The following is a 26,414-nucleotide window of genomic DNA, read 5'->3' as shown; positions in this document are numbered from 1 at the left end:
TGGTTTCCATTTCCCCTTGACGGTCTGGAAACCACGAATTTTGTGATGTTCTGTGTTCCATTGGACAGTTTCAGCACAGAATCTATGATCGTGCCAAGACTTTGCACTTCCAGCCTAAAGGTAAGTTCCATTCTCCCCCAGTCTTTGGAGGCTGGGGCTGAGCTACAACATTGCCTTTTACTACAAGTTTCCTGGAAGGCAGGACAACATGGGAATGCAGCAGGATAATACTGGCTATGTGAAAAAGGAAGGCACGTCAGTTCTTCAAGACGAAAAACATTTTGGTATCTTTGCTTGGCAGGGTCCTCATAGTGTGGCCCACAGACCAGCTTTAAGGAAGGGACATCAATGAAATTGTAAGAAAGTTTAGTGGATCCATGATGTATGCAAATTCTGGGAAAGCCACCCATAGCTTTTAGCAAACACACAAAGAGCCTCGATCGCCAAGGACCACAGCCACGCTCAGATGATCCAAGCAAGTCAGCCTGTGGCAGAGCTTGGTCTTTTCTGCAGTGCGTTATATCAGGGTGTGTATCAACGTCGGGAAAACTTCCTGACGAAGTTAACCCTCAAAAGGACAAACCAGGTGATGACTGCATCCTCCTGAGTTCAGTGCCACAGCCCTTGTGTGATTCCTGGGGAAGAATAGAAAGTAAAAGTGCTTGACAGGTGAAGACTGGAGCAGGCGAGTCGCCAATGGAGCTAAGTCTAGAAGGAGGTTTCATGAGAATAGAATATTCTGTTCTATTTCTTACATCATCTCCAAGTGTCTCCTCCCTGATTGCCTATTAGCTGCAGGGAGAATAAAGAAACAGCGATTATGCAGTGGACCAGGCAGGTCAACACCCACATCACCAGTGAGGGGCGCTGGACCTCGTGCCTCCCGATGGGGTGCCCTGTGCGGGATGCAGCACTCTCTATACAGGGGCCTTCCCAAAATGAATAACCCCCGTCTACTCACGAGGAAACGTGAGGCATACCCCAAATGAGAAACAACCTATTATTTTTTAAAAGGCGGGGGTGAGGGGTTACTCTTAAAAAATGTCCATGCCGTAGTAGAAAAAGAAAAGCCATAGGAATTCCAGGTTAAAGGAGGCTAAGGAAACAGGACAACTAAATGCAATGCCTGATTCTGGACTGGATCCTGGACTGGAGGGAAAATGCTATAAAGGATAGTACTGGGTCAACTGACAAATCTGAATTCAAACAGTTGAGCAGACAAAGTGTTGCATCCGTGTTAAATCTACTGATGTTGGTAACTACACCGTGGTTTTACGGTTATGTAAGTGGATATTCCTATTCTTAGGAATTATGCACAGAAAGGTTTAGAGCTAAAGGACTGAGTGTATGCAAGTAAACTTTCAAATGATAGAGAGAGAGCGCGCGCACAATAACACAGCAAAGGAGTGAAATATTAGCAGGTAAATCTGGCCATACAGGTGTTCTTTATACAATAATTTTTGGTAACGTTTCTGTACTTTTGAAATTCTTTCAAAAAAGAAAACAGGGCTTCCCTGGTGGCGCAGTGGTTGAGAGTCCACCTGCCGATGCAGGAGACACAGGTTCGTGCCCCGGTCTGGGAAGATTCCATATGCCACGGAGTGGCTAGGCCGGTGAGCCATGGACGCTGAGCCTGCGCGTCCGGAGCCTGTGCTCCGCAACGGGAGAGGCCACAGCAGTGAGAGGCCTGCGTACTGCAAAAAAAAAAAAAAAAAAAAAGAAAATCGTGTCAATGGGTTTTCCCCGAAATTCCCACTTAGATTAGACTTTTAAACTATATCTGTGTAGGAAGAGACAGGATCAATATAACATTACCTTTTTGCATTATTGCAAAACATCCCACTTGCCAAACACATGATAAGAAAATGAGTGTCTTAGTCACACAACCTGGAAAGCACTAGACCGAGGTGCTTACCTGAGTCCAAGACTGGCTTGAGGGTGTCCCAATCATCAGAATGGCACGCAGATCCTGTCTGCACCGTGTGCTGTCTGGGGGACCTTGGGCACTGCCTCACTGTAGTGTCCTGACTGTGCAAATGTCTGCCTCCAAGGAGCGTCCTGAGTTTACTTAACCAAAGAAATAATGTTTATTATGATAGTAGGAAGTCAGTAGATAATCATCGTGATTTCTTACATGAAATGCCAGACAAATGAAGGGCACTATGCACGGCACAGTGATATCCACATGGTATTTACACAGTAAAGATTCAGTGATAATGATGATGGAAGTGAAAGCGTGAGAGCTGACTGCAACTGGGGGATAAGCTGCCCTGCCCTCAGTCTGTTTAGACTGTGCACAAAGGTGATGCAACGGCACCGGGACCCACCAGGTGCTTAAGGAAAAGGGCTGTAGCTGCCTAATCCAGGGGTAGGGAGGGGAGCTTAGCGAACAGGTAGCACCCATCAGGTGGAGAGAAATGGGTCAAGGATCAGAAGACAGGGGTGAAACCCCAGAAACGGCCTCCTTCTTTCTCCTTCCTACGCTGCTTCTCCTCTTACATCTTCAGGTCATCTCCATCCTTACAAACCTGGACCACTTTAAGAGTCAGAACAACCAGATAAGCTACTAACTCACCTGAATCACATTCCCTTGGGTTACAGAAAACAAGTTCTGACAAACTAGTCACACAATCCTGTCCGGCATAAAGCAACCTGTGACTTATGGTCATGCATTCATTAATTGTCCTTTATTCAACAGATAGGTCCCAAGGGTCCTCTATGTGCCAAGCATTGTCTAGGAGCTGGGAACCCAGAGATGACCCGAAGAGGCAGACTCTCTGCTCTCATGGAGCTGACAATTTAGTTTAATGGATTAAATGACCGTATCACCTTATCCCTCATGAATGCAGATACAAGAACTCCTTAACAAAATATTTCACAAATTGAATCCAGTAATACGTTTTTAAAAACCGTGGCCAAGTGTGTTTTATCCCAGGGGCACAAAGCTGATTTATCACTAAAAATATTATTCAGTGTAACTCACCATATTAATACACTGAAAGAGAAAAATCATATGAGATTCTGCACCTATGCCAAATCTCCATTTAACAAATTGATTTGTTAAACCATTTAACAAATTGAGCGCTCATTCATGAGTAAAACGCTCCACAAAGTGGGAAGAAATGAGAACACCTTTAACCTTTTTAAGATAAAAAGCATCTCTGAAAAACCTAAGACTATCACCCCACCTAATGATAAAAAACAGAATGCTTTCTCCCACGATCAGGAACGAGGCCAAGGGGCTCATTTTGACCATTAGTTCACACCGTACACAAACACTGACTCAAGATGGATCAGACCTAAACATAAGAGGTAAACCTGTAAAACTTCTAGGAGAAAATGTTTGTGATCTTGGGTTAGGCAAAGGTTTCTTAGAATACAAAAGCACAAATCATAAATGAAAAATAATTGATAAAATCATTTCATCAAAATTAAAAACATTTGCCCCTCAAAAGACACTATTAAAAAGTTTAAGGGACTTCCCTGGCGGTCAAGTCGTTAAGATTCCGTACTTCCATCGCAGGGGGAATGGGTTCGATCCCTGGTCGGGAAACTAAGATCCTGCATGCCGCACGGTGTGGCCAAAAAAAAAAAAAAAAGTTTAAAAGCAAGGCCTGGACTGGGAGAAAATATTTGCAACACATATATCCAACCAAGGACTTGTATCCAGATTATATAAAGAATGCTTACAACCCTTTAACAAGAAGGCAACCTGAACTTTTAAAAAAATGGGCAAGTGACTTGAGCAGACATTTCGGCAAAGAAGAAATACAGGGAACAAGCCAACGAACAGATGCTCAGTATCATTAGTCACTAGGAAAATGCAAATTAAAACCACTGTGAGATACCGTCACACACCCATTTAAGTGGTTAAAATCAGAGAGACCAACAATACCAAATATTGACAGGGATGCAAAGTAACTGGGACTCGGGTCGTTGTCGCTGGGAATGTGAGGGACAGCTTTATTTGGAAAACAGTTCAGTGGTCTCCTTAAAGATGCCCATGCTCTAAGACTCAGCAACCCTGCTCCTGGGTATTTACAAGAGAAATGGAAACACGTGTCCACACCGAGATTTGTCTGTGCAAGTCATGTCAGCTTATTCAGAACAGACAAAAACCTGTGGATGGATCGACAACGAAACACCTCCCAGCATCGAATGATTCATGCAGCAGTGTGGCCACGGGCGAGAAGGAAACCCAGCTGGTGGACCTCAGGGAGGGTAATTCAATCGTGAGCGTTGGGGGCCAAAGAACTTTTCTCAACGTTCTTGTTCTTGGGATTTCTTGATGAGCCTGCCCCTCAGAGCGGGGCTCCCTCCCCCCGCCGCAGCAGTGGACCGCTGTTACTGGACACTTTCCAGCCTTCCAGGGCTGGGCTGGGCTGGGGCACCAGGCTATGGGGAGAGGGGTTCTCTGTTGCTGGGTTTGGGCTTCAGTCGCCATGTCCCTGCATCTCAGGGTGGGGTTTTCTCGTGGCCCTGCCCTTCCCAGTGGTAGGAGATCTCTGACGGCCTCTACCTCCCCACGAGGGGCAGAGGGTTTCTGCTCCTCCAGCCTCAATGAGTCTCCACCTGTGCCGCGGGGGTGACAGGCTTTGTAGTTCTTTCCACAGTGGCCGCAGGCTTTTGTTCTGTCAGGAGAGGTTTGTGGGTTTCAAGGAAGCTTTCTCTGCCCTTCCTGCCTGCCTCCACTCTTCCTGTGAGCGCACGGGGAGGTCCCTGGGGAGGACCCCTCGAGTCTCAGCACCAGCGGTTCTCTCCCCTCCACCCGCCTGCGCTGCGCCTGCAGCACGTGGCTAAAAGTTCCAGCTGAGTCTCCTGACCCACCGGGACCGCGGCCCATCTCCTCCCCAGCTCTGCCCTGCGACCCCGTCTCTTGCTCTCCCTGGAGACCTGTCTTAGATTTCAGGCGAGGCTGTCACCCTATAAGCTCCGTTCCTTGATGGGCTTGGAATCATTTTGTAGACTATCTAGATTTCTCTTGTTAGGATGGCAGTGTGCCTCTTTCCAGCCTTCTGTGTCCTAAGGGGAAGCCAGAATACCTAACTTATTTATTCTAAGAAACTGGAAGGGGATCGGGAAGTGACAAAATGTGAACAGTCGGAAATACTGGGTAGTAGGAATACGAGCTTTTGTATTGTTCCTTGTGCTTTTCTGTAGTTTTAAAATTTCAACGATAAATATAAATAATATTTGTAAATAAATATAGACAAGAAATATTTATAAATAAGTACATATGACGCCAGTTTACACGCAAAGTGGACAGAGTGGTGGGTAATGTGGGGACCCACCTCCTTCGATTTTCGGCGTCTGAAGTTGAGGGGGGCAGCCTTGTGGGACCGAGCCCTTCACCTGTGGGATCTGACGCCATCTCCGGGGAGGCAGTGTCAGAATTGAGCTCAGTTGTAGGACGTCCAGCCGGTGTCACGGAGAATGCTCGGTTGGGGCAACTCCCACACATCTGGTGGCAGAAGCATCAGAGTGAAGAGTTGTGTGTGAACATAAGGGAGAAGTGGGAAATGGGAGTTTTTCCAACACGCCACCCACATCACATTTTCTGTCTGTAGCCATGTCCAGACCCAACCTTTGAAAGCTAAAGGGAAAGCTACAGGTAAAGTTATAAGCAATAATTGCTTGGAAAGTTTAACAGGGCCAATTACATAAGACACCCACCAGCCAGTGTCAGTATCTGCATGCAGCCTCATCCTCTTCACCCAGAACCTGTACTTATCTAAGGAACAGGCAAGGGCTATTTACTTGAGGTTTGGGTTCCGCTCCCTGGGAACTGACTGGCTGCCTCCAAGAAATATTTGGTGACTTGGACTAGCTCCTTGCTTCCTTATATTTCAATCTAGAGTCAAAGTCGCCTCGTCCCCACGACACACCCCCTGAACTTCTGTTTCGGTAGGCTCCCCAGACCCGGGGTCCATCCACTGCACATCTGAACTTCAGCAAGGTGTTTCCCTGGCTGTGACATCTGGCATCTGCCATCCCCGTGGGGGCCCGCAGCCTCTGAGGGAGTGCCCTGGCACCGCCGAGCAGACTCACAACTGTCCCCCTCGAGTGCGCGGGGAAGGTGGCACCCGACGCCTGAGGGAGGGGTACCACGCTAAGATGTTAGCGGCCGTCAACGGGCAGATACTTTACAGGTGTGGGTGGATTCGGTGCCAACCTGAGTCAACTGCGTATACGTGCCCGGGAAGAGCTGACGCCATCTGGGCAGGCCGAGGAGTTCATAAAGTTAGTAAAGCAGATGAAAGGACGTGAGGTCCAGCTCTGCCCCCCGCACATTTGCCCAGACTCACTTCAGTGAATTCCTTCCCAAGGGGGCTGCTTCCCATGTTTCTCTTTGCTGTCTATGTAAGTCAGGGTTCTCCACAGAAACAGAAGCAACAGACCGCAGAGCCTGCTTCCTCTCTCTCTCTCTCTCTCTCTCTCTCTCTCTCTCTCCAGCCCGCTCTCTCTCCATCATGCGAAGACACAGCGAGTAGGCAAGACAGCCTCACCAGGAACTCAACTGGTTGCCACCCTGACTTTGGACTTCCCGCCTTCAGAACTGTGAGGAATAAACTTCTGTCATTTAAACCGCCCAGTCTGTGGTATTTTTTGTTACAGTAGCCTGAGCAGACTAAGACAAATAGATCTATTTAAAGAATACCTATTCTTTAAATAGGTATTGAGCATATAGGGAGCAGACAGCGTGAAAAAGCAAACTTTGAAATGCAAGGCTTCCTCCTTTCGCAATCCATTCGGGTGCCCCTGAGTTTGGCGAACGCAGGCTCGGATGGGGGCTGTTTAACCTGGGGCCGTGGAAGGGACTCCACCGACTTTGCACTTGGGGCTCCCTCTGTACTTTTCTGGGAAGAACATCTGTAGCTTATATTAGCTTCACAGAGGGGCCAAGGCCCACAGGTAATAAGAACCACTTCCCTCGAGGTTCTGGGCGATACAGATACATAAGCTTTTGCCAGACATGCACCTTTCCCTGCAAAGAAATGACAGTTTTTCACATGGAGAGGGCTGATTCATCAAGTCCAGCATTCTCGACAGGGGGTGTATCTTCACTCCTGATTCAGAAAACAGACTGAGACACAGCTTTGATTCCTAGAAGATGATCAGTGAGCCTTCAGATGGGGGACACACGATGCCTCTGGTAGAGACTGGCTTAAAGAGTGAAGGGAACAGGAAAGGTACGATCTGGCTCTGACAGATGCTGTTGGAACCCTCGCTGGCAGCACAACCTACCCAAACACGCCCTGTGGTGGTGTCAGGTCCATTTGGCTGCTGAAGGGAGGGCTCCACCCCTGATGCTCCTTCGATACAGGGTGACCTTATTAGAGGGACCACGTTCTGCTGATGTCTGGGGAGATGGCGCTGAAGCAGACAGGCTGGCCTGCACAAACCACTCACCCTGCGTCCAAAGGCTGAGGTCAGCCTGTGGAGCACGTGGCCCTTGCAAAGGCGGGGCAGCAAGGGAAGCAGGGGCCACTTCCCTGTCTCTGGATGGTTCTCAAAACAAGCTCTCTGCTGAGAGTTCTCAGAATCATATCACCATTTTAATGACAGTGACAAAAACTGTGGTCTTATTTCCACATCATCTGTAACGTCTATTCCTTCAAGAAATGCCATTCTCCGGCCAGTGCCCACAGGTTTTCAGAGGGTGTCCCCCCTCCGCCCTCAAACCACAGGGCTTCCAGCAAAATTTAATAAGGCAGAGAGGGGACAGAATTTGAAATTGTGACGACTGCTCCCAGGGCACTTTGAGAAAGGACTTCTCTGTCCTGTCAACCCATCTCAGGAAGCTTAACCCACAGCAGAAGGAGCTGCAAGGTCGTTTCCACAGTGTCATGGCCGTCCCAGGCCCTCCTGTCCTAACAAGAGGCTGGGGTCAGAAGTGACGTTATCACAGATTGCTAAATCTCAGAGCTCCCCCCGGGAAGCCACCCTGCATCTCTTCAGTGCTGTGTACTCTGCAGTAGACGGTTCCACTTCCCTTTTCAAATAGTCACAAAGAAAGCATTACACAACTCCTAAGAGACACAAAAGCAAGTGTCCGATAGGCCCAACAATGGACCAAGTATTCAGGCAATTTTTAAAGTTTTGTCCCTATTTTATTCACAAACTTCCTCTTTAAAAAAAAAAAGTGAATGAGCTTATAAATTCTAATATATACTATGGTAATGATAAAACAGGATAAAGGGTCAAAAAACACGATTAAGGGACTACCCCGGTGGCACAGTGCTTAAGAATCTGCCTGCCAGTGCAGGGGACATGGGTTCGAGCCCTGGTCTGGGAAGATCCCACATGCCACGGAGCAACTAAGCCTGTGCGCCACAACTACTGAGCCTGCACTCTAGAGCCCAAGAGCCACAACTACTGAAGCCCGCGTGCCTAGAGCCCATGCGCCGAAACAAAGAGAAGCCACCGCAATGAGAAGCCCGCGCACCGCAACAAAGAGTAGCCCCTGCTCGCCGCAACTAGAGAAAGCCCGTGTGCAGCAACAAAGTCAACGCAGCCAAAGATAAATAAATTTATTAAAAAAAAACCAAAACACGATTAAAAGTGGAAAGTACAGGCTATACATTGTATGATTCCAACTCTGTGACATTTTGGAACAGGCAGAGCTATGGAGACAGTAGGCAGTGGCAGAAAGATCAGGGGTGGCCAGGGGTTGGGGGGAAGTGGTGGTGAACAGACAGAAAACAGAGGATTTTTAGGGAAGTGAAACCTCTCTGCATGATACTATAATGGCGGATACATGACATTACACATTTATCCAAAGCCATAGAACGTAAAACACCAAGAGTGAACCCTAATGTACGCTGCGGACTCTGGGTGATGATGTGTCGATGTAGGTTCGTCGGTTACCCCCCGAGCTCTGGTGGCGGATGTTGATAACGGGGGAGGCTATGCAGGTGTAGGCGCAGGGGTTATGGGAAATCCTTGGGCCAACCCCTCAATTTATTGTAAACCTAAAACTGTTCTAAGAAAATAAGTCTATTAACAAAAATAAAAGTGCAAAGCAGGATTAACAAGTCACATGAGGAAGTGTGCCCCTTTCTCTGGGCTTCCTGGCAGCCAAGATGAAGGGCAAATCACACAGCGGTTCCCGGAGACCCCGACTTCACTTTGCTCAGAGTCACGAACAAGCGGTTCTGTGGGGCTCGTCCCTAAACCCCACAGGACAGAACCAGGCTCGGCCAAGCTACCTGCGTTCACGGGGCCCCAGCGGCTTTGTGGAGAGGCCACTCAGAACACTCCTGCCCCGTGGGCCTCACCCTAACGAGGCAGGGCTATGGTCACGGGGGGCCAGACTGGGTATCAGAATTGGGCCCTGAATCCAGACGTTTTCATTAAACTGGGAGAGCGTTTGGGTCAATACCCGTCCTCTCTGGCCCTCAGTCCCCAGTAAAAGGGCCCTTTGAGATCAAGGCCTAAGAGGCGGACGGCCCCCACGTAAAATCAAGCCACGAACAATGGGAGAAGCCCCCGCAGAGCTTCCAGAAGGGCCTTTGGTGCTGGCCTGGGACTGAGCCAGTCTGCGTTCACCAAACTGGTGTAAGGCCAAGCAGCGCTCCCCTCCCTGATTCCCGTGGGTTGTTCTGTGAGCACGAAGTGAGGAAAGCTCCCGTGGATTTTGCCTAGGCTGAGAGACAAACCGCTGAGAAGTTAAAATTCAGGGTCATCCTGTGAAACTCGGCAGGCTGCACCATTAAGAGCATTCCTTTCCAAACAGAAAAGAAAGAGTCAGCATGATATGAATCATGATGCGGAGAGACCAGGGGCCTGGCGGGGAATGGGGGGTGAGGGTTGGGAAGGCTTCTGGTGGTAGGGGTTGCCCAGCGGGGATCTTAGGGATGAGAAGAAGCATCCCAGGAAGATGCAGGTGGAGGAACTTCCAAGTGGAAGGCAGAGTGACTTGCAGGGCCAGGAGGCAGGAGACAGACGGTCCATGAGAAGTAAGAACCCAGAGGCTGGAAGGAAGAAATAACCAGGAAAGGTGCAAGAAAGAGCCCAAACTAGGAGGCGAGCAGGGCCAGAATCCCAAAGAAAGTGGAGCTGGCCAGAGAGGCAGTGACAGCCTTGAAGTCAGGAAGGGCCGGGCCTACCCAGGTCATCAGAGAAAGGTGAATGGACCAGATAAGGGTAGCGCCGGCCCAACGAACGCTGGCTTCTCCTGAGATGCCACCTGCAAGGGAGCGCCATGCACAAGGTCCAGGAGACGCTGCGTGCTTTGGACACCTGCAGATATGGAGAGGCTGCAGGAAAGGACGCTGGCCACGTGGCCCAAACCGGCATGTCCTAAACCTGTTTGCGTAACACTCAGGAGCACCTGTTAACATCTGGCAGGATGCTAGTTTTTTAGGTGGTAGTCGGGGATAGTGGAGAAACGAAGGAAAAGGCCCAGGACACAGGTGCTCAATAAACTGTAATTACGTCTTGCTTAAGAGCATAAAGATCGGAGGAGACTGTGTATGATAATCACTAAGGACGCTTGTCAGGAGGATGCTAAGCAGAATTCTGAACCCGTAGGAAACATAAGCAGATGTGTTTCAACTGAATTTGTACAAAGATCTAATCCAAGAGTAGAAAGTAGATTTCGTGCGATGCAATGCAGCAAACCAAGAGGAGGACCAGCTGAAGGAGGATGAGGCTGGTCTGGCTGCAATCACTCTCGTCCCTCTTGGTACAGGACACGAGTTCTGGTACCCAAGTCACATGACCGTCCGTGGCTAACAGGGCCGAGGTTTTCTACTGTCTTCTCTGCAGCGGGTCACACATAGCAGCCCGCTTGTTTTAACCAGGTTAGGAAACAGCTCGCTCCAGGTAGAAGCTGGAGTTGATCTAAACCATGAAAATCTAGCAGAACCCTCGGCTGGAAAGGAGAGAAAGAGACACTTCACAGCACAGACTTGACCACAGAGCTGCTTGTGGCTCGTCTATGCTGGGGCCAAGACCATCCAGCGAGGAGATCGTGGTCCTGTAACGTGAGACAATGGCCTCCCCAGGAACCGCAAGGCAGAGTCCACAGTGTCAAGTAGCCTGAAGTGGCGGCTGGCCCCGTACTTTCCTTGCTGTGCCAACACCCGAATAACATATGAAAGAAAAGATACAGCAGAGCACTTCCTGCAGGGGCAGCATGTATCGCTGGCACGTGATCCTCTGCTCAGAGCGTTTCCCTTTCCGGCAAAGCATCTCTTTGGTGCCTTCGGGGAGGGCTCTGACGTTCTGCAGTACGAAGGCGCAGCTGCTGGGCACATCCATGCATCATGTTTTGAGTAGAAGTCTGTGCACTTGGCGCCGCTGTCCACCAGCTTGGAGTGAGGGGGTGAGTCAGCTGGCCCCTTGCTCTGGACCCCAAATGGATTTCATGCACGGCATGTGGAGGATCAAAGTTTCCCTGTTGGATGAGCAAAGGATTCCATAGTTTTCAATAATAATGAAAATAATGATGATGATGATGATAATTAAACTGAGTTCCATGTCCAGGCACTGGGCTAAGAGTTGTTACTGTTTTTTGGCTTTTTAAAATGTGCATCTCATTCTCTTATAGCCCAATGAGGTATGTGCTGTTACATATATGTGTACATGCCCTAGTGTGTGTGTACGTATACATGTGTTATCTATGCACACATTTCCCAGCCCTGTTCACTGAAAGGGCAAAGAAGCAAAGACACCCCAGTAGCAATGAGCACACCTAGAGCCCAGATCTTGGTCTCTAAAAGGAACCAGCGCCCCTCAGAGAAGTGGCTGACCCTGGAGCTGAGGCAGGGTGGGTACAAGGTGATCCCGAAATATTTTGTGATGCCAGGAAGGGAGTCAGTGCTAAGAAAATGCAGGGCATGACATGTCACAGGACACGGAGCAGATGGGTAGGGCTCTCACTGGCCAAATCTGGGACATTTTGAGCATCAAATTCATTTAGGACAATGATATGTTACAGACCTCTAGAAATAGGAATCCACGCATCTGTGCCATTAACAGGCATATAAATAGGAAAAGGAAAGCCTCCTCACAGCCAGGATGCCGAGGGCCGACTGGTCACTGGAGGGAGCACTGGAGATGGGGCTCATCATTCTGCAGCCATCAGAGTAAAGATGTGCTAGGACAAGAATCACCCACGAGCGCTTCCCTGGTGGCACAGTGGTTAAGAATCCGCCTGCCAATGCAGGGGACACGGGTTCGAGCCCTGGTCCACGAAGATCCCACATGCCGCGGAGCAACTAAGCCTGTGAGCCACAACTACTGAGTCCGCGTGCCACAACTACTGAGCCCACGCACCTAGAGTCCGTGCTCCGCAACGAGAAGCCACTGCAGTGAGAAGCCCGCGCACCACAACCAAGAGTAGTCCCCGCTCACCGCAACTAGAGAAAGCCCACGCACAGCAACGAAGACCCAATGTAGCCAAAAATAAATAAATTAATTTAAAAGAAAATCACCCACGAGGCTAAGTCTAGGGGAAAATGTTGACACGGAGCACCCCTGGGGCGATCAGAGCATAAGCTCAGGTGCAGGCATGCTGAGTGTGGAAGGCCCAGTGCCCCCTGGAGGGTGCTGGGGAGAGACAGGAATCACACAGGCACATTTAAGGGCGCCAGCTGGTTAGCAGCAGTTGAAACCATGTGACTGGTCACCTACCCAGGAAGCTTATGAGCACTAGAGGCTAGAGCTCCGGGGAATATCAGCAGGTGGTGGGTGGGCAGAGAGGCCAATGAAAGAGCCTGACACTGAGCTGGCCGAGAGGTAGGTGAGCCCAGACTCGTCCATCAAAGCCGAGAGGAGGGAGTCGAGGTAGGCACTCGGCTGAGAAGTAAATGGCAAGCAAGGCCATAGATGCAATAGGACGAACTGTCAAAAACTCCAGCAACGCTCACCAAACTTGCATATGAATGTTCATGGTTGCATTGTCCAGAGTAGCCAAGAAGTGGAACTGACCCAATGCCCATCAATGGATGAATGGATAAAAACATGGTGTATCCACAAAATGGAATATTATTCAGTTATAAAAGGGAATGAAGTGCTGACACAAACTACAACACAGATGAATCTTGAAAACACTGTGCTAATCAAGAGCAGTCAGGCACAAAGGACTACGTAGTGTATGATTCCACTTCTATGAAATGTCCAGGATAGGCAAATCCACAGAGGCTGAAAGTAGTGTTTGCCTAGAGCTGTGGGGAGATGAGTGAATGCTAATGGGTACAACAGGGTTTGTTTTGGGAACGACGATTATATTCTAAAATCGTGTTCATTGCTGAACAACTCTGTAAATATACCAACTCACTGAATTGTACACTTCAAATGGGTGAATTATAGGGTACAGAATTATACCTCACTAAGCCTGGTGTGTGTGTGTGTGTGGGTGTGTGTGTGTGTGTGTGTGTGTGTGTGTGTGTGCACAATTCCAAGAACTGGCCTCAAGGAAATGGGAACAAACTGACCCTGGAGCCGAAGATTAACTGAATCAAGATGACGCTATCAGACCTCTGCGTGAGCAATCTCAAGACTACTGTCAGAGCTGACTGTGCTGTTCTGCACATGGCCCCCCAACCCCGCCTGTGAACCCCTGAAACTCCCCTTTAAAAGCTCTTGCCCCCAGTCGACAAGGGGGAATTGGTTCTTTGCGACATGAGTCCACCTTCTCTGCAGGATTGCCAGCTTCCTCAATAAAGCTAATATCTTTCCTTTTACCCAACATTTGTCTCTCAACATTGGATTCTTAAACGATGCGCGGCCAAACCTCAGTTTGGTAATGGAAGGAATCAGGGTGGTTGTTTAAGCCAGTGGTTCTCAAACATTACTGGGCACCAGAAGCACCTGGAGAACTTGTTAAACTGTGTCAGGCCCCAGCACAAGAGGTTCTAATTCAGTCAGTGTGGCGGGGGCCTGAGAATGTGCATTCCTAACCCATTCCCAGATGTTGCTGAAGATGCTGACCAGGGAACCACACTTTGAGAACCAGTAAAACCATGGGAAGTGATGGCATTTGTTCACTGCTATTGTTCTAAAACTGAGATGTAATTCACTTATCATAAAATTCACCCTTTTAAAGTGTACAATTCAGTGGGATTTAGTGCATTCACAACACTGTGTAACCAACACCACTAACTCCAAAATATTTTCAACACCCCAAAAAAGAAACCCTGTACCCATGGGCAGTCATTCCCCATTCTCCCCAACATCTCCAGCCTCTGACTACCACCAATCTACTTTCTCTCTCCATAGATTTGCCTTTTCTGCATATGAAAAGAATCATATAAACTGTGGGTTTCTGTGTCAGGCTTCTTTCACTCAGCATAACGTTTTCAGGGTTCAGCCATGTCACAGCACGAATCTGTACTTCATTCCTTTTTGCGGCCACATGATACTCCCTCGTATGAACAGATGAGTTTGTTCATCCATTCATCAGTCGATGAACATCTTGATTGTTTCCACCTTTTGGCTGTTGTGAATCATGTTGCTACAAACAGTCGTGTGCAAGTTTTTGTGTGGACATGCTTTCAATTCTCTTGGGCATGTACCTTGGAATAGAATTGCTGGATCACATAATAACTCTCCATTGCATGTTCTGATGAACCACCAGCCGAAGGGACAGGCTAAGGCTTGTCCATCTCCTTACCCTGAGATGCTATGCTGAATGTCTTCTCAACTTTTGAGCTCTACCTCACTGTGACTCTTCCCTGGCGTTATGTAGGCACATCTGGAAAATGAAATAATACTAAGAATGTATTATAAAGGCTGAAGGCCCATTTCTTGATCTTAATTTGAAGTTGATGCCTGACATTTGTTTCTTCTTCCAAAAAGGGCGGGGGGTGGGGAATGACTATGCTAACGATCATTTTTGCTCCGCTCTCCTTAACGGAAGACACAACCATCCTCGCCACTTCCGATCTTTATCATCACTAGACTTAAGACGAGAGGTTCAAGTGACACATCCTCCCGCGGAAGTGCACCTGACAAGCACGACCTTCCTTCTCAGGGCCCATGTGGGCATGAAGCAACGCCACAGGCAACAAAGTGGTTTGGGCAGATGTGGAGTTTATTTGCTGCAGTTCCTTGGCGCTAGTTTACAATGCAAAAAAAACAGACAAACAAAAACCGATTGGAATAATTATAATTTTTTTAAAAACCCTGTCAACAACTTTCAGTCATTTCTTTATATTTTGACAAAACTTTTTTTTAAAACAAATACAAAATAATCTAAAAGGAGAAAAACTATACATGGATTATTTACACCTCTGATAAATAGACTAATACTGATCCAGGTGCCTCTCTGTCTAGGTAATATTCGTGAGAACCAGGGCCAGGGACTCAGACAGCCAGAGGGGCTCCAGCACCGACCCAGACCCCCTGGTTCTCCCGCCCAGAAATTTCAGGTTCCCAGCCTGGACCCTCTTCTGCCACCTTCACGAGCTCTGGCATTAAAACGCCTGAAGCCACTTCAGGTAGGACCTACATGAAGGGGGGACCCCAGAAAGTGACCCCACCACTCCCCTTTACAAAAGCTATTTCCAGAGATGTGAGCCCGCCCGGAAGGTGTCAGAGGAGCCAGGGTCACACTGGCGCTGCAATGGCCCGGCCAGCCCTGCTCTGCCTGGACCGGGCGCCGGGCCCCGGACAAGAGTCCCTGAGAGAACAGCAGGAGAGCGGCGGCCACGGCTCCTTCAGGCCACGCGTTAGGAGGGCAAGGCCGACTCCAGCGGGAGGCCGACCACTCACCCTCCGGCTCCCCCCACCCGCCCCTGCCGCGCAGATGAAGGCCCGCTCCTCCCCAAGGGCCAGCGCCACACGCACGGCGAGTCCAGGTGAAGGCCAGTTCGGAGGCAGAAAAGGCTGAAGCCCTAAGGTGATCGGGTCAGACCTGCTCCTTCCTCTAAAACGAGGAATGGAGTTCAGGGGCAGGAGGAAGAAAAACCAAATAAGAAACAGGTTATCCCAGAATCTCTGATGGGACTACCTTCCTCACAGTTTTGGTTATTAGGTTTGTAGCTCAAGGAAAGATGCTGACTATTTTAAAGCCCGACAAGAACGAGTCCTGAAAGAGAAGGAACAGCGCAGGCGGGGGGCGGGCTCCCTTCTCCCCGCAGTGCTCTCCAGGCACCTGGAAGGAAAAGCATCAGCTGGAGTGGCCGGCGCTGCCCTGCAGGCCCCGAGTCTGTCCTCGCCGCGCGGCCCCCTCCCCCCTCTCGCCACCCCCTCTCTCGCCCAGACGAGGCCCCAGAAGCGTGAGGAGGGGGCCCGCCTGGCCCCTGCCCCTGCCCGGGCTGACATGCACAGCGGCGGCCCAGGGAGCTTCTTCTCTCGGGAGAAGCTTCCCGAAGCAGACAGGCAGAATGCCTGGACAGCTCTACCTTCTCTTTCTCTTTCTTTAAAAAACAAAAATATATCTTTATAGCATGTGGCTTCTCTTCCATTCCACTTTTTTTCTTAACATAAAATAAGATATGGGTACACGTATTTATGGTGCAGGGTTGAAGGCTTCTTCCCAGGGAATAACCGAGAGGTAAACGGTTGGCTCCAAGCTCTGCTATCAGACCTGTTGAGTGGAGACTTGCGGGGAGGCAGCGTGGCCGACAGGAGCTCTGTTCTTTTTAGAGAGAAAGGCTCAAAACCCAAGTGTGAAGGCATCAGGCCCCCTTCTCCAAGGGTAACTGCCTACCCTTCTCCCACTTAAAAAAGTTAGCAAAAGCTGAAGCTAGTCTCTAGGAACTCAGGGTAATGCCTGGCAAGACGCTCCCACTGCACGGGAGGCAGGGAGGCTGCACCGGGCCTCACTCGCTGGGCCTCACTCGCCGGGCACACCAGCCCTGCTGGCTGCGTAGACTCAATGTCTTTTCGTGGAAGAGACCTTCTTCTTCCGTGCAGCTAGCATCTCGTAGAAAGGGTCCCTGCTGATGGCTGCCCTGCAACACAGAAAAGGGGAGAAAGCAGAGGAGACTGAGGAACAGGACCAGGAGACACGACCCCAGGCAGGGGCTTCCTAGCAGCAGCCGTGCCCCAGACCCCCTCCCTGCTCGACCATCCCTTTAAAGGCCACGTCACGGCATCAACCTTCACTGTGTCCACATGTGGCGTAAAAGACAAGTTTTGAGGGAGACACGTGGTACAGGCGACAAGGTCACTGTGGGGTGCTTATTGCCTGTTTCAACCAAGTAATAAATTTAAGTTTAGGAATCCTCTACGCCCTCACAGCTGTGCTCTAACGCAGCAAAACAAGCGCAGTGCTTTAGTTCCGTCATGACAGTGGCATTTGTCTGGAACAGTGACCATCACACAACCCCGTGTGTCCCCTGCCACGTGGTGCATCTGATTGGCGGCCATCCTCTGTACCGAGCAACTTCTGAGTCCCCAAGAGCATCAGCTCGACAGCCAAGACCCATCACTGGGCAGTCGGGGCCCAGGCAAGAGGCCAGCAGCCTGCTCTGTGTCCACAGCCTGGTGGGGAGGGAGCCCAAGCAGCCCTTGCACTGGCCCCAGAGACACCAGCACAGGTGGTGATGGCAGGCCTCAGCCATTCGCTGTCCCTCTGTATTTGTCATTCTCCACTTTCAAGCAAGGTGTGATCCACGTTTTGAAGTTTCATTTGTTTTTCCTGAGAAGTAGTATTCCAGGTGCCAACTAGCTTCTGGGCCAGTCACAAGCCCACATGACCGTGGACCGCACTTAACCAGGTGCATGACGGCTCCTGCGGGCTGACCGGGCCCCGTTCACAGAGAGGATGTGTCCGTGCGAAACAGCAACTCAGCTCCGGGGGAGGCAGGAGCTGGACAGGGCCCGGAACGCATCCTGAGGGACCCCGCCATGCAGCATCTGACCACTCGGAGTGCTCGGGAGGGAATCCTGCTTCCACCTTCAGAGCACTAGGGTGAGTCCACCTCCGCTTCCTGGGTGGGCCAAGCCCCCAGGGACGCCGCGGGACATCTCCAGTCCACGTGACGGGGGCTAGGACACAGTGAAGTGCTTGGGGCTGGAAGCTCTGCCCCGGCCTTGCACATACATGTGCTTCTCACGGCCATCCTCACATGGTCCCTGGAGACACTCCGCCCCAGCCCTGGGAAGGCAGAGCGGAGACGACACCGGGCAGCAGAAGCTCTCCCTCAGTGGCCACCGTCGCTGCGCTGCAGGTCTGTCTGCAGAGACACGCGATTCTGTGTGACCACGTGCCCAGAGCACCAGGACCGAGGTAGCTGGAAACTCCTGGCAAGAGCACTGATGAGAGAAAATGTGCCTGCAACTTGACCTTCTGCAAAACCTTTCCAGCAACATCGTGAAGAACTTCCATCCGATCAGGTCCCTCCTCTGGTGCCTCTGCCCCAGTATTTTCACTGGGAGAGCGTCAGAGCCAAGGGCGGCTGGAGCTGAGCGCCGCACGTGGAGGAGGACGGCTCCCTGAGTCAGAAGGCTCGGGTCTGTGGTTCGGGACGAGTGAATTCACCTCGCTGTGCCTGTGTCCTCATCTGTTACCTGGGGACAACCATCCTGCTGCACCCACCTTCCCAGGGCTCTGGGGAGGGTTAAGGGCGCTGAGCCGTGGAGCTGGAACAGCGTCTGCAACTCGCACAAGGAGATGAGGCCAGCTCCGGGCAGACCCCGGGATCCACCCCCGAGGAGGCTCTGCATTCACCTCGATGGAGGGACTGAACCATTCCAAGCATGACCGTAAGGAGGGCTCGGGTTCTCTGGCTACCGAAGTACAATGACATGAAAGGCAGAATGTACCCCTGCAGACAGAGCCTTTTTGAAAGAACAACGAGTTGGGGGAGGCTACACACAACCCCCTGTCAACACACGCTCTGATGCCCTAACGATCATGCAGGACAGCACACGGACCCAGAGACACAGAGACACGGTCACCGTGCACACACAGGAAGTTGGTCCACACTAGAGGGCGCTTCAGACTGGACAAAATGGATTAATAAACGGTATCAGGACAATCGGCCACTCACTTGAGAAAATAAGGTTACATCCTTTACTTCAAACCACATGCAAAAAATACATTTCATAAGGATTAAAGAGTCAAGTATTTTTTAAAAAACATGTGGTAAAAAAAAGGGTACGGGGACATGGGTAAGGAGCTCTCCGTGGCCACAGGTCCCCAAGGCGCCGCTACTCCTCCACACAGACCTCAGGGTGCGTCCAGCACAGAGGACCCCTGAGCCTCCTTATTGGTGGTGACGCCAGAAACGCTGCGGTGCCTCATGGGCTCCACGGCACGTGGGACGGCCTCGGATGACACCACACTTCCGACAGCCGTCATCGTCCGGGGCTACCTGAGTCCAGGCGGCGTGCTGAGCACGGCGCTGCACCATCTGTCTCACCCTCAGAACGGCCTTGTGCCTTAACACCATCACCCAGAAGGGGGCGGCACCGTCCCCGGGAGTCCTCAGGGAGCCCCACCTCTCACTGCTGTGTGGTGAGCAAGCTGAGGGTCTGGGAGGAGGGCAGGCGACGCCGAGAGTCAGAGCGGGAACTCTGCACGGGCTGGCCTGACTCTGAACCGGTGCTCTCCTGTCCCGCCCATCTGAACCGCACAACTTTCAGAGGCTCTTTGTGTGGGAAAAAACGACCTGCTCCTTCCCCCACATCACCTCGCCCCCTTTCAGCCATTTATTCACTATTTAACCCTGGCCCAAACACTACACTTGTTTTAGTAGAGGTGCCAAAAACACCACAAAAACTAGAGCGTGCCCAGCCCCTCAGGAGCAGGCCGCGGCCCCGGTGGGAGAAGGCCCGTCACTCGGGGCGACGCAGGACCCGCAAGGCCTTGGGCGCCGGTCAGTGCGGCCTCACTAGTCCCCAGGGGAAGCCTCGAGGCTCAGTAATGGGGACACCCTAAGGAAACGGCTGGGCCATGTCTGATGGGCGCAGCGCTGGCGGGGAGAGCGAGGATGCACTCCCAGGGGCAAGACAGGTGTGGTGATGGGCAGTGGGTGTGATGGCGGGCGGGGCAGGGTTCACAGAAGCTGTGGGGAGGAGGAGCTGCCGGGGCAGGACACCTCCCCCGTGAAACAGGTGCAGCGAGGGCCAGGAGGAGCCCTGGACCCCAGGATCTGTGTACACCTCCCTTACCCCAGAACCGCCACTTCCTCACAGCTCAGCAGGGAGTATGAGGCTCTGCCTCGCAACCCCGGATCACGGCCACGTGACTTTGACAAGCATTCATTACTTACCCTCTATGGGCCTCAGTCTGCCCATCTGTAAATGGGACAACAGTGCCTCACAGGACTAAGAAATTATAAAAGGGAACGGTTACAATCCCCGCTGAGCTGCCACCATGAAAACGAAACCCACTTCCTAAGACGTGAAAAGGCCAGTCTGGCCAGTGGCACCTATGCCCATAAGCCTGCCCACCTGTCCCCTCTTTGGGGCCATGAGCTGCACTTGGGAAGCCTAGATGTGAGGCGCACTCTTAAAAACGCTCAATGGTCAAGAATCCAGACACCCAGGGAAAAGTCACCGGGGAATCACAGTCAAACTACTCGCTAATGATTCAGCACACAGGGCGCAGAGGCGGGATGGGCAGCCCACGGGACAGCTGGAGCGTCACTATCTGAGAGGCGAGGTCGCCAGCTTCACCTGCCACCTACTTGATGCACTTGATCCAGTCTTCCTTCTCCTCAGGTGTTGGGGCTGAGATGCGGTACACCGTGTGGTTCCCCTCCACCACTCGCCCATCAGCCTCTGTCTTACAGGCCTTAATCACTTGGTCTTTATTGTCGGGGATGTAAAGCTCAAAGCAGTTCTGAGAATTAAGAAAGAGAGGGAGAGAGTGACAAAGATCTAAGAAAGCTGCTGACCAAGAAAAAAGTTAAGTTCCCAAAAAGTAAATTTTTATTTCCAAAAAAAAAAAAAGTTAATTTATTTCTTTATTCTCACCTTCATAAAATATAGCCAACATATGTTTTCCTTTGGAAAAGAGGAGCCTAGAAGTGGAATTCTGGAGAATGTAGATTGTATATAAATAGGTTTTATTAGCAAAGATATCGAGCAGATGATACACGTTAGCTCTACTCCTAATATATAGAAGATAGGGAGCGAACTGCAGGTAACTTAATGCCTTTTAAAGCCAAGCCAGCAATACGATATTCCAAAACAGAGGAAAAATATTTATAAGCGATCTGAAGATCATAAAATAAGTGGTCCAATCGTGAGAGCTTGATGCCTTTTAAGGAAGGACAATTCTATACCTCATGTGATATTCAATAAATGACACTAAAGCTGATGGACAGAATGAAAGAGGTTATTTAGTCTCACCTTTGGCTTGAACTGTAAAGATAATTTTAAAAGTTAGGCTAACTTAAATTAAATCATATGAGTACTTTCGGGGTTTTTCTCAAGTACAGCTGACCCCTGAGTAAGGCGGGGGTGGGGGTGGTGCTGGCCTTCCGCGCAATTAAGCGTCCTCGTATGACCGACAGTCGGCCTCCGTCCGTACAGCAGTGCCTCAGCAGCCGCGGACTTAGCCAAGCACAGACGGCACTCTACCATAGGAGTTACCACTGAAAACAGTCCACGTGTCAGGGGACCCACACAGCCCCAACCTTGTTGTCCAAGGGTCAACTGTAAACCTCTGCAACTTCTTCCTGTATCAAACAGCTGCTATGCCCATCCCTTCTGTCCCCCCAAAACATCTCACCAAAAAATACTCACTGGTTTTTTGGAGTCTTCCACCTCCCGGATACTCAGGTTCTCTAATGGGATAATTCCACGGGGCTCCTTATCCTGCAGAAGAATTGGAGAGAGAAGACCTAACTGCTCAGTTTATGAACGCATGTCCTGTTACCTTCCTCACGGCAACTCAGCCCAGCTGCTGTGACTCCTCCACGACATGAAGTCCCACAGAGCAGCTTTAAAAACAAGAATAGGGTCAAGAAATGTGTGGGTGTTGTCAACATACCACATATGAATCCCTAAGACCGAAAAGCCTTTGGAGGAGGAGCTTCCACAGACGTTCTGAAAGAGTGAGTGTGACAAGAGCTGTGGGTGGCCCTCCAGTGGGGAACATGTAAGGCCCTTTCACACAAAAATTATCCTGCTTCTTTGTCTGGCCCGCCTACTCATCCTTCAAACCTCAGTTCCAGTGTCAGCAACCCTAGGAAGCTCAAGTCTCGCCCGAGGTGCCCCTGTTCTGTGCCCGCAACGCCTGGACTATAGTCGTGTCGTGTGTCACCACCTTCTCACTATCTCCAGCCTCACCTCCCCCCTCCAGACTGTAGGATCCTCAAAGAGACACTGCAACTCCACCTGGACCCAAAAGCATCTAAACTCCTGTCCAGAACAGAGCCCTGCGTCCCCTCACACCCACTGGCCCTCCTCCAGGACTTCCCATCTCAGCAAAGGCCACCCCCACACCTGCTGGGCCATCAGCCTTCACCTCTTCTCCCTGATGTCCAGACAACCAATGGCCAAAGACTTTGTTCCAAGTTCAACAGTTTAACCGGGCTATGCCTTGGCACCAAGCTTCCTAGGACAGATGTTCCTAAAATACCATATGCACTCTTTTGATTTGCAGATCAGGTTTGTTTCTCCTTTTTAGGGAAATAATCTCATAACTTGTCTTTGCATTTGCAGGTCCCAGTCATTCTGGTATTGGGATCATCCTCATCTGTCCTCCGCACCTGTTCGCTGGCCCTTGTTTTTGTTTTTTTTTTTTTGCGGTACGCAGGCCTCTCACTGTTGTGGCCTCTCCCGCTGCGGAGCACAGGCTCCGGACGCACAGGCCCAGCAGCCATGGCTCACGGGCCCAGCCACTCCGCGGCATGTGGGATCCTCCCAGACCAGGGCACGAACCCATGTCCCCTGCATCGGCAGGCGGACTCTCAACCACTGCGCCACCAGGGAAGCCCTACCCCTAATTGTTTTAATGCTTGTCTTTCAGACACAATCTCTATGACTGTCTCAAGCCTTTCTTTTAGGATAGTGATTACATTTCTAGCTAATCATTCCTTAAAGTTTTAACTTATGTGTTAATAAATAAGTTATAATTCTACAATTACATAGTCATATTCTTAATATATAGTTTTGGTTCTCATTTAAGTCTGAAACTACTGGAGAGCCAGCTATTGGTGTTCTGGCCCACTTCCAGAGTCTCAGGAGAGAAGCGAGTGGAGGGAGCGCCCCCCTCAGACACCCCGAGCCCCAACTCTCCCCTGGGGTGCTGGTGTCCGGCATCTCTTGGAGCTGATGCTCACCGCACGCCCCCACGGACAGTCTTCTTACATGAACACACACCCGGAGCTTTCACTGATATCGCAGAAAGTGAGTCCTGTTTTTCCATTTTTCTCGTTCCCGGTTACTACCCTCCAGCAGACCTCACCACTCCTCCATCCAAAGGGGGAGGAGGGAAGAACTACTCGGTTTACTTCTCCCAGACTTGGGCACGGGGAGGTCTGGGGCTGGTTGTGCCTGGCCACGCAGCAAGGGGCCTTCTGCTGGCTCCAGGCTGCGCCGCGGCCCCTGCTGCCTACTGTGAAGCGCAGTGAATGAGTTCTGCCCTTTCCTTATCCGGCTGCTATGTCCCCACTTCTTTCTACTAGATTTTTCCTCTTTGTCAGGTAATTTCTGTGTGGTTATCTCCACCTACCATCTTAACCCTGAGGCTCCCCCCTCAGCATCTTCAGAAACGTTTTCTCTGGATTCCCACTGTCTGATAAAATGCTGGTGTGCTGCTAGACTGAATTCAGGTAACGCCACCATGGTCAGCGTCATGAAGAACCACAAGATTCTAGAATCTCACTGCATTACCACTGAGACTGTCCCGGGACTTAGGGGTGCGTTGTTTAGATGCCCCGCACATGGTTCATATTAACCCAGAGACCAGTGAAAAAGATTTAAACAAGATTTTAAAGATGTCACCAGTCTAGAAAAAACAGTTAATACATGGGGTGGGGGGACAGGGGCAAAACAGAAAGAAATTTACCAAGCTGTTCACAGTGGTACTTTGGGGGGTGAAAAAAAAATCTATCTTTGTACTGTTTTGGGTATTTGAAATACAGTACGCTCATAATTGAAAGGATTTTAATAACAGAAAAGCAAAGCCAGTTGCAGAACTTAACGAGGCATGAGTTTAGCCCCCATAACACACAAAATCCTGGTCAGCATTCCCTTGGAAATTGCTGAGTGACTGAATTATGAGCTGACACTGTCATGACTCTCAGTCCCCATGTGAGAAGCCACATCCGCACGACGTCTGCAAGCTGAAGAACCACAGTGCGGAACACAGTGGAAACCCGCTTCACCCCCAAGCTGCAAAGGGCCAGGCACGGACCTGCATCCTGGCTCCTACCAAGCTTCACACAAACACTGCCAGGACTCTCATCCCATCTTGCTCTACCTTTATTATAAAAGATACTTCTAAACCTTCGTTTTCTCAGTAGGATCTCAACTGCCCTGATTTATTTAAGACACATTCCAGTGCTGCCAGTGGTATATGGTTTGCTCTTTCGATGACCAGGAAACAGGGCAGAAACGAGGGCCTCCAGCTGTGGGGAGCCCGTCTGAATGGGATCCAACCTGAGGCTACCAACCTGCTGGGCCTCCTGGGGGCTCCTAGAGGGAGCTTCAGAAGAGGTTTTACTGTACAATCTTTATTCTCACAGACTCTGTACAATCTTTATTCTCATAGTATTGTGTGTATTGTAATTCCATTCCCACTAAATAAAAACCAACAAAACTTTCAGTTTAAGTAAACGTCCATTTCTTAAAACTCCAGGTAATCTCCCATTTCGTTTCACTTTCTTTTCCTCTATGACATATTTTGCCCCTTGGCTGTTTCTTCTAAATCAAGTGCTTCAGTATTTCTGCTACCACAGAATCACAATTACTTTTGTTTCCCTTTCAGTGGGGCCACAAACTCTCTCTTGGCCATGGGTCCAAGTTCATTCTTTCTAGCTCGGCTCTACAACCCATTTCTAATGCCGTGTATGATGTTGTCTGCCACTGTCTCCTGGCCGGGCACATGGTGTCCCAATGGAGAAGTGGATGTCAGCTCTGAGCTACGGCTCCTGTGGCCAGACACCCCACACCACACCCGGGCACCCCTCTTGAGATTCGTCTTAGCCCTTCCACTTCACATAAACTCTCCTCCTGCCCCAAAGATGCAGCAGGACAAATCTGACTGTCTCCCCCTGCGTCCTCCAACCCTGTCTCATTAGAGCTGTTTAAACACAAGGCCTGGTCCACCCCCGTCCCAGCTGACCAGCAGGTGCTCACCGTCGTGTATTCAAAGTAGTAAAGGCAGTTGTCAGTCAGAATGAACCAGCGTCTTTTCCAAGTCTTTACTCTGCCACCTGCAGAGCAAAGAGAGATGCGTGTTGGATAGGAGTCAACCAGCCAGCGCAGGCTCCGGGGGGCTCGAAGCTCTGCCCCCAGAGAGGGTGCAGGACGAGGAAGCGGGGGCAGGGCGCCAGGAAGACACTGAGATCATGGCAGATTTACATCAGTAACGAGACACAGAGCCAAAACAGAAGCACCTTTCACAGCGTGAAAGTCTGTGGGTACAAGCAGAGCAAGCAAGTTGGGTGGCCCCCTGGAGATGACATCAGGACAGCAGATGAGAGCACGGGCTGGGGAGGAAGCTGGGACGGTGATGGACCAGAGAAGCGTCAGCAGAAGCCTATGGATGCGGTGGAAATGGGCGAACACAAGAGGAGGGGAGAGGGCCAGCCCCCTGGCTACGCTACACTGCTGGTCTACCAGCCCAGGGTTTTATCAGAATAGGACAGGAGGAGGAACCAGGAAGTAAGACATTTTAATCCCCTCACAATCAAATCCAGTTTTCCTGGAACATGGAACCCAAGTTCCTTCGGTTTCACCTTCTACCCCACCTTCCTGACTGTAGTGCGTTTCTACACTGGCTTTTTAGGTTTCTGGGCCAGTGTCCTAAATTCCCCCAGAGTCCTGGGTGGGACAAAGCAGTATCCCTGGATCAGGGAAGAATCCACTGGTAAGCAGAGGTCCCTATTCAATTCCGGACTTCTCACCGGAATCTTGAAACAAAAATAACTGGAGGAGGAGGCCACAGGCCAAGTGAGCTCTCACGGGTGGCTGTGAGCTGTTGAAGGTTCCCTTAGTCCTTCTCAATATTTCTCAATAAGAAGAAACACCAGGGTCATGAAGTCATCCCAAGATGATACAAAGGAAGAGAAACTTCACGATGGCCTCGGTGAGTGAAGGCACATCCTGCTCTCAACCTGACCATGAGCAAAGCCTTTCTTCTCCTCGACTTACACCGGGTCCAGGGAAAGCTTTCTGAACATGAACCATATGAAAGGCCTTCATGTGGTGAGATACACACAGCATTTCATAAACACTTCTTACTGCCCTGGACAGGATATGCTCTTTTGCTGACTTAACCTACAGAGAACATCACTTCTCCAATCCTCATAAAGAACAAGGACCACAGGGTGTACATT

At 50.4% G+C, this 26,414-nt stretch overlaps 1 protein-coding gene across 4 annotated transcripts in view; it reads right to left on the bottom strand.

The window, feature by feature from the left end:
- Nucleotides 1–14,242: 14,242 nt before the first annotated feature.
- The window catches only part of CYTH1 (cytohesin 1), an 80,477-nt gene continuing 68,305 nt past the window's right edge, over nucleotides 14,243–26,414 (bottom strand). For 3 of the 4 annotated variants that reach the window (XM_079903681.1, XM_079903682.1, XM_079903680.1), the window contains exons 10-13: nucleotides 25,213–25,291; nucleotides 21,652–21,723; nucleotides 20,589–20,743; nucleotides 14,243–16,904 (exon numbers count right to left, since the gene is read on the bottom strand). In XM_079903681.1, coding sequence (XP_079759807.1) covers nucleotides 16,826–16,904; nucleotides 20,589–20,743; nucleotides 21,652–21,723; nucleotides 25,213–25,291 — 385 coding nt within the window. In that variant the 3' untranslated portion in view covers nucleotides 14,243–16,825. The remainder of the gene's footprint in view (nucleotides 16,905–20,588; nucleotides 20,744–21,651; nucleotides 21,724–25,212; nucleotides 25,292–26,414) is intronic. The other variant, XM_079903679.1, reaches the window with a different exon arrangement.

This window comes from Stenella coeruleoalba, assembly GCF_951394435.1.
Source record: "Stenella coeruleoalba genome assembly, chromosome: 19".
Classification (NCBI taxonomy): Eukaryota; Metazoa; Chordata; class Mammalia; order Artiodactyla; family Delphinidae; genus Stenella; species Stenella coeruleoalba.
This window is presented reverse-complemented; position numbering and strand designations above follow the sequence as displayed.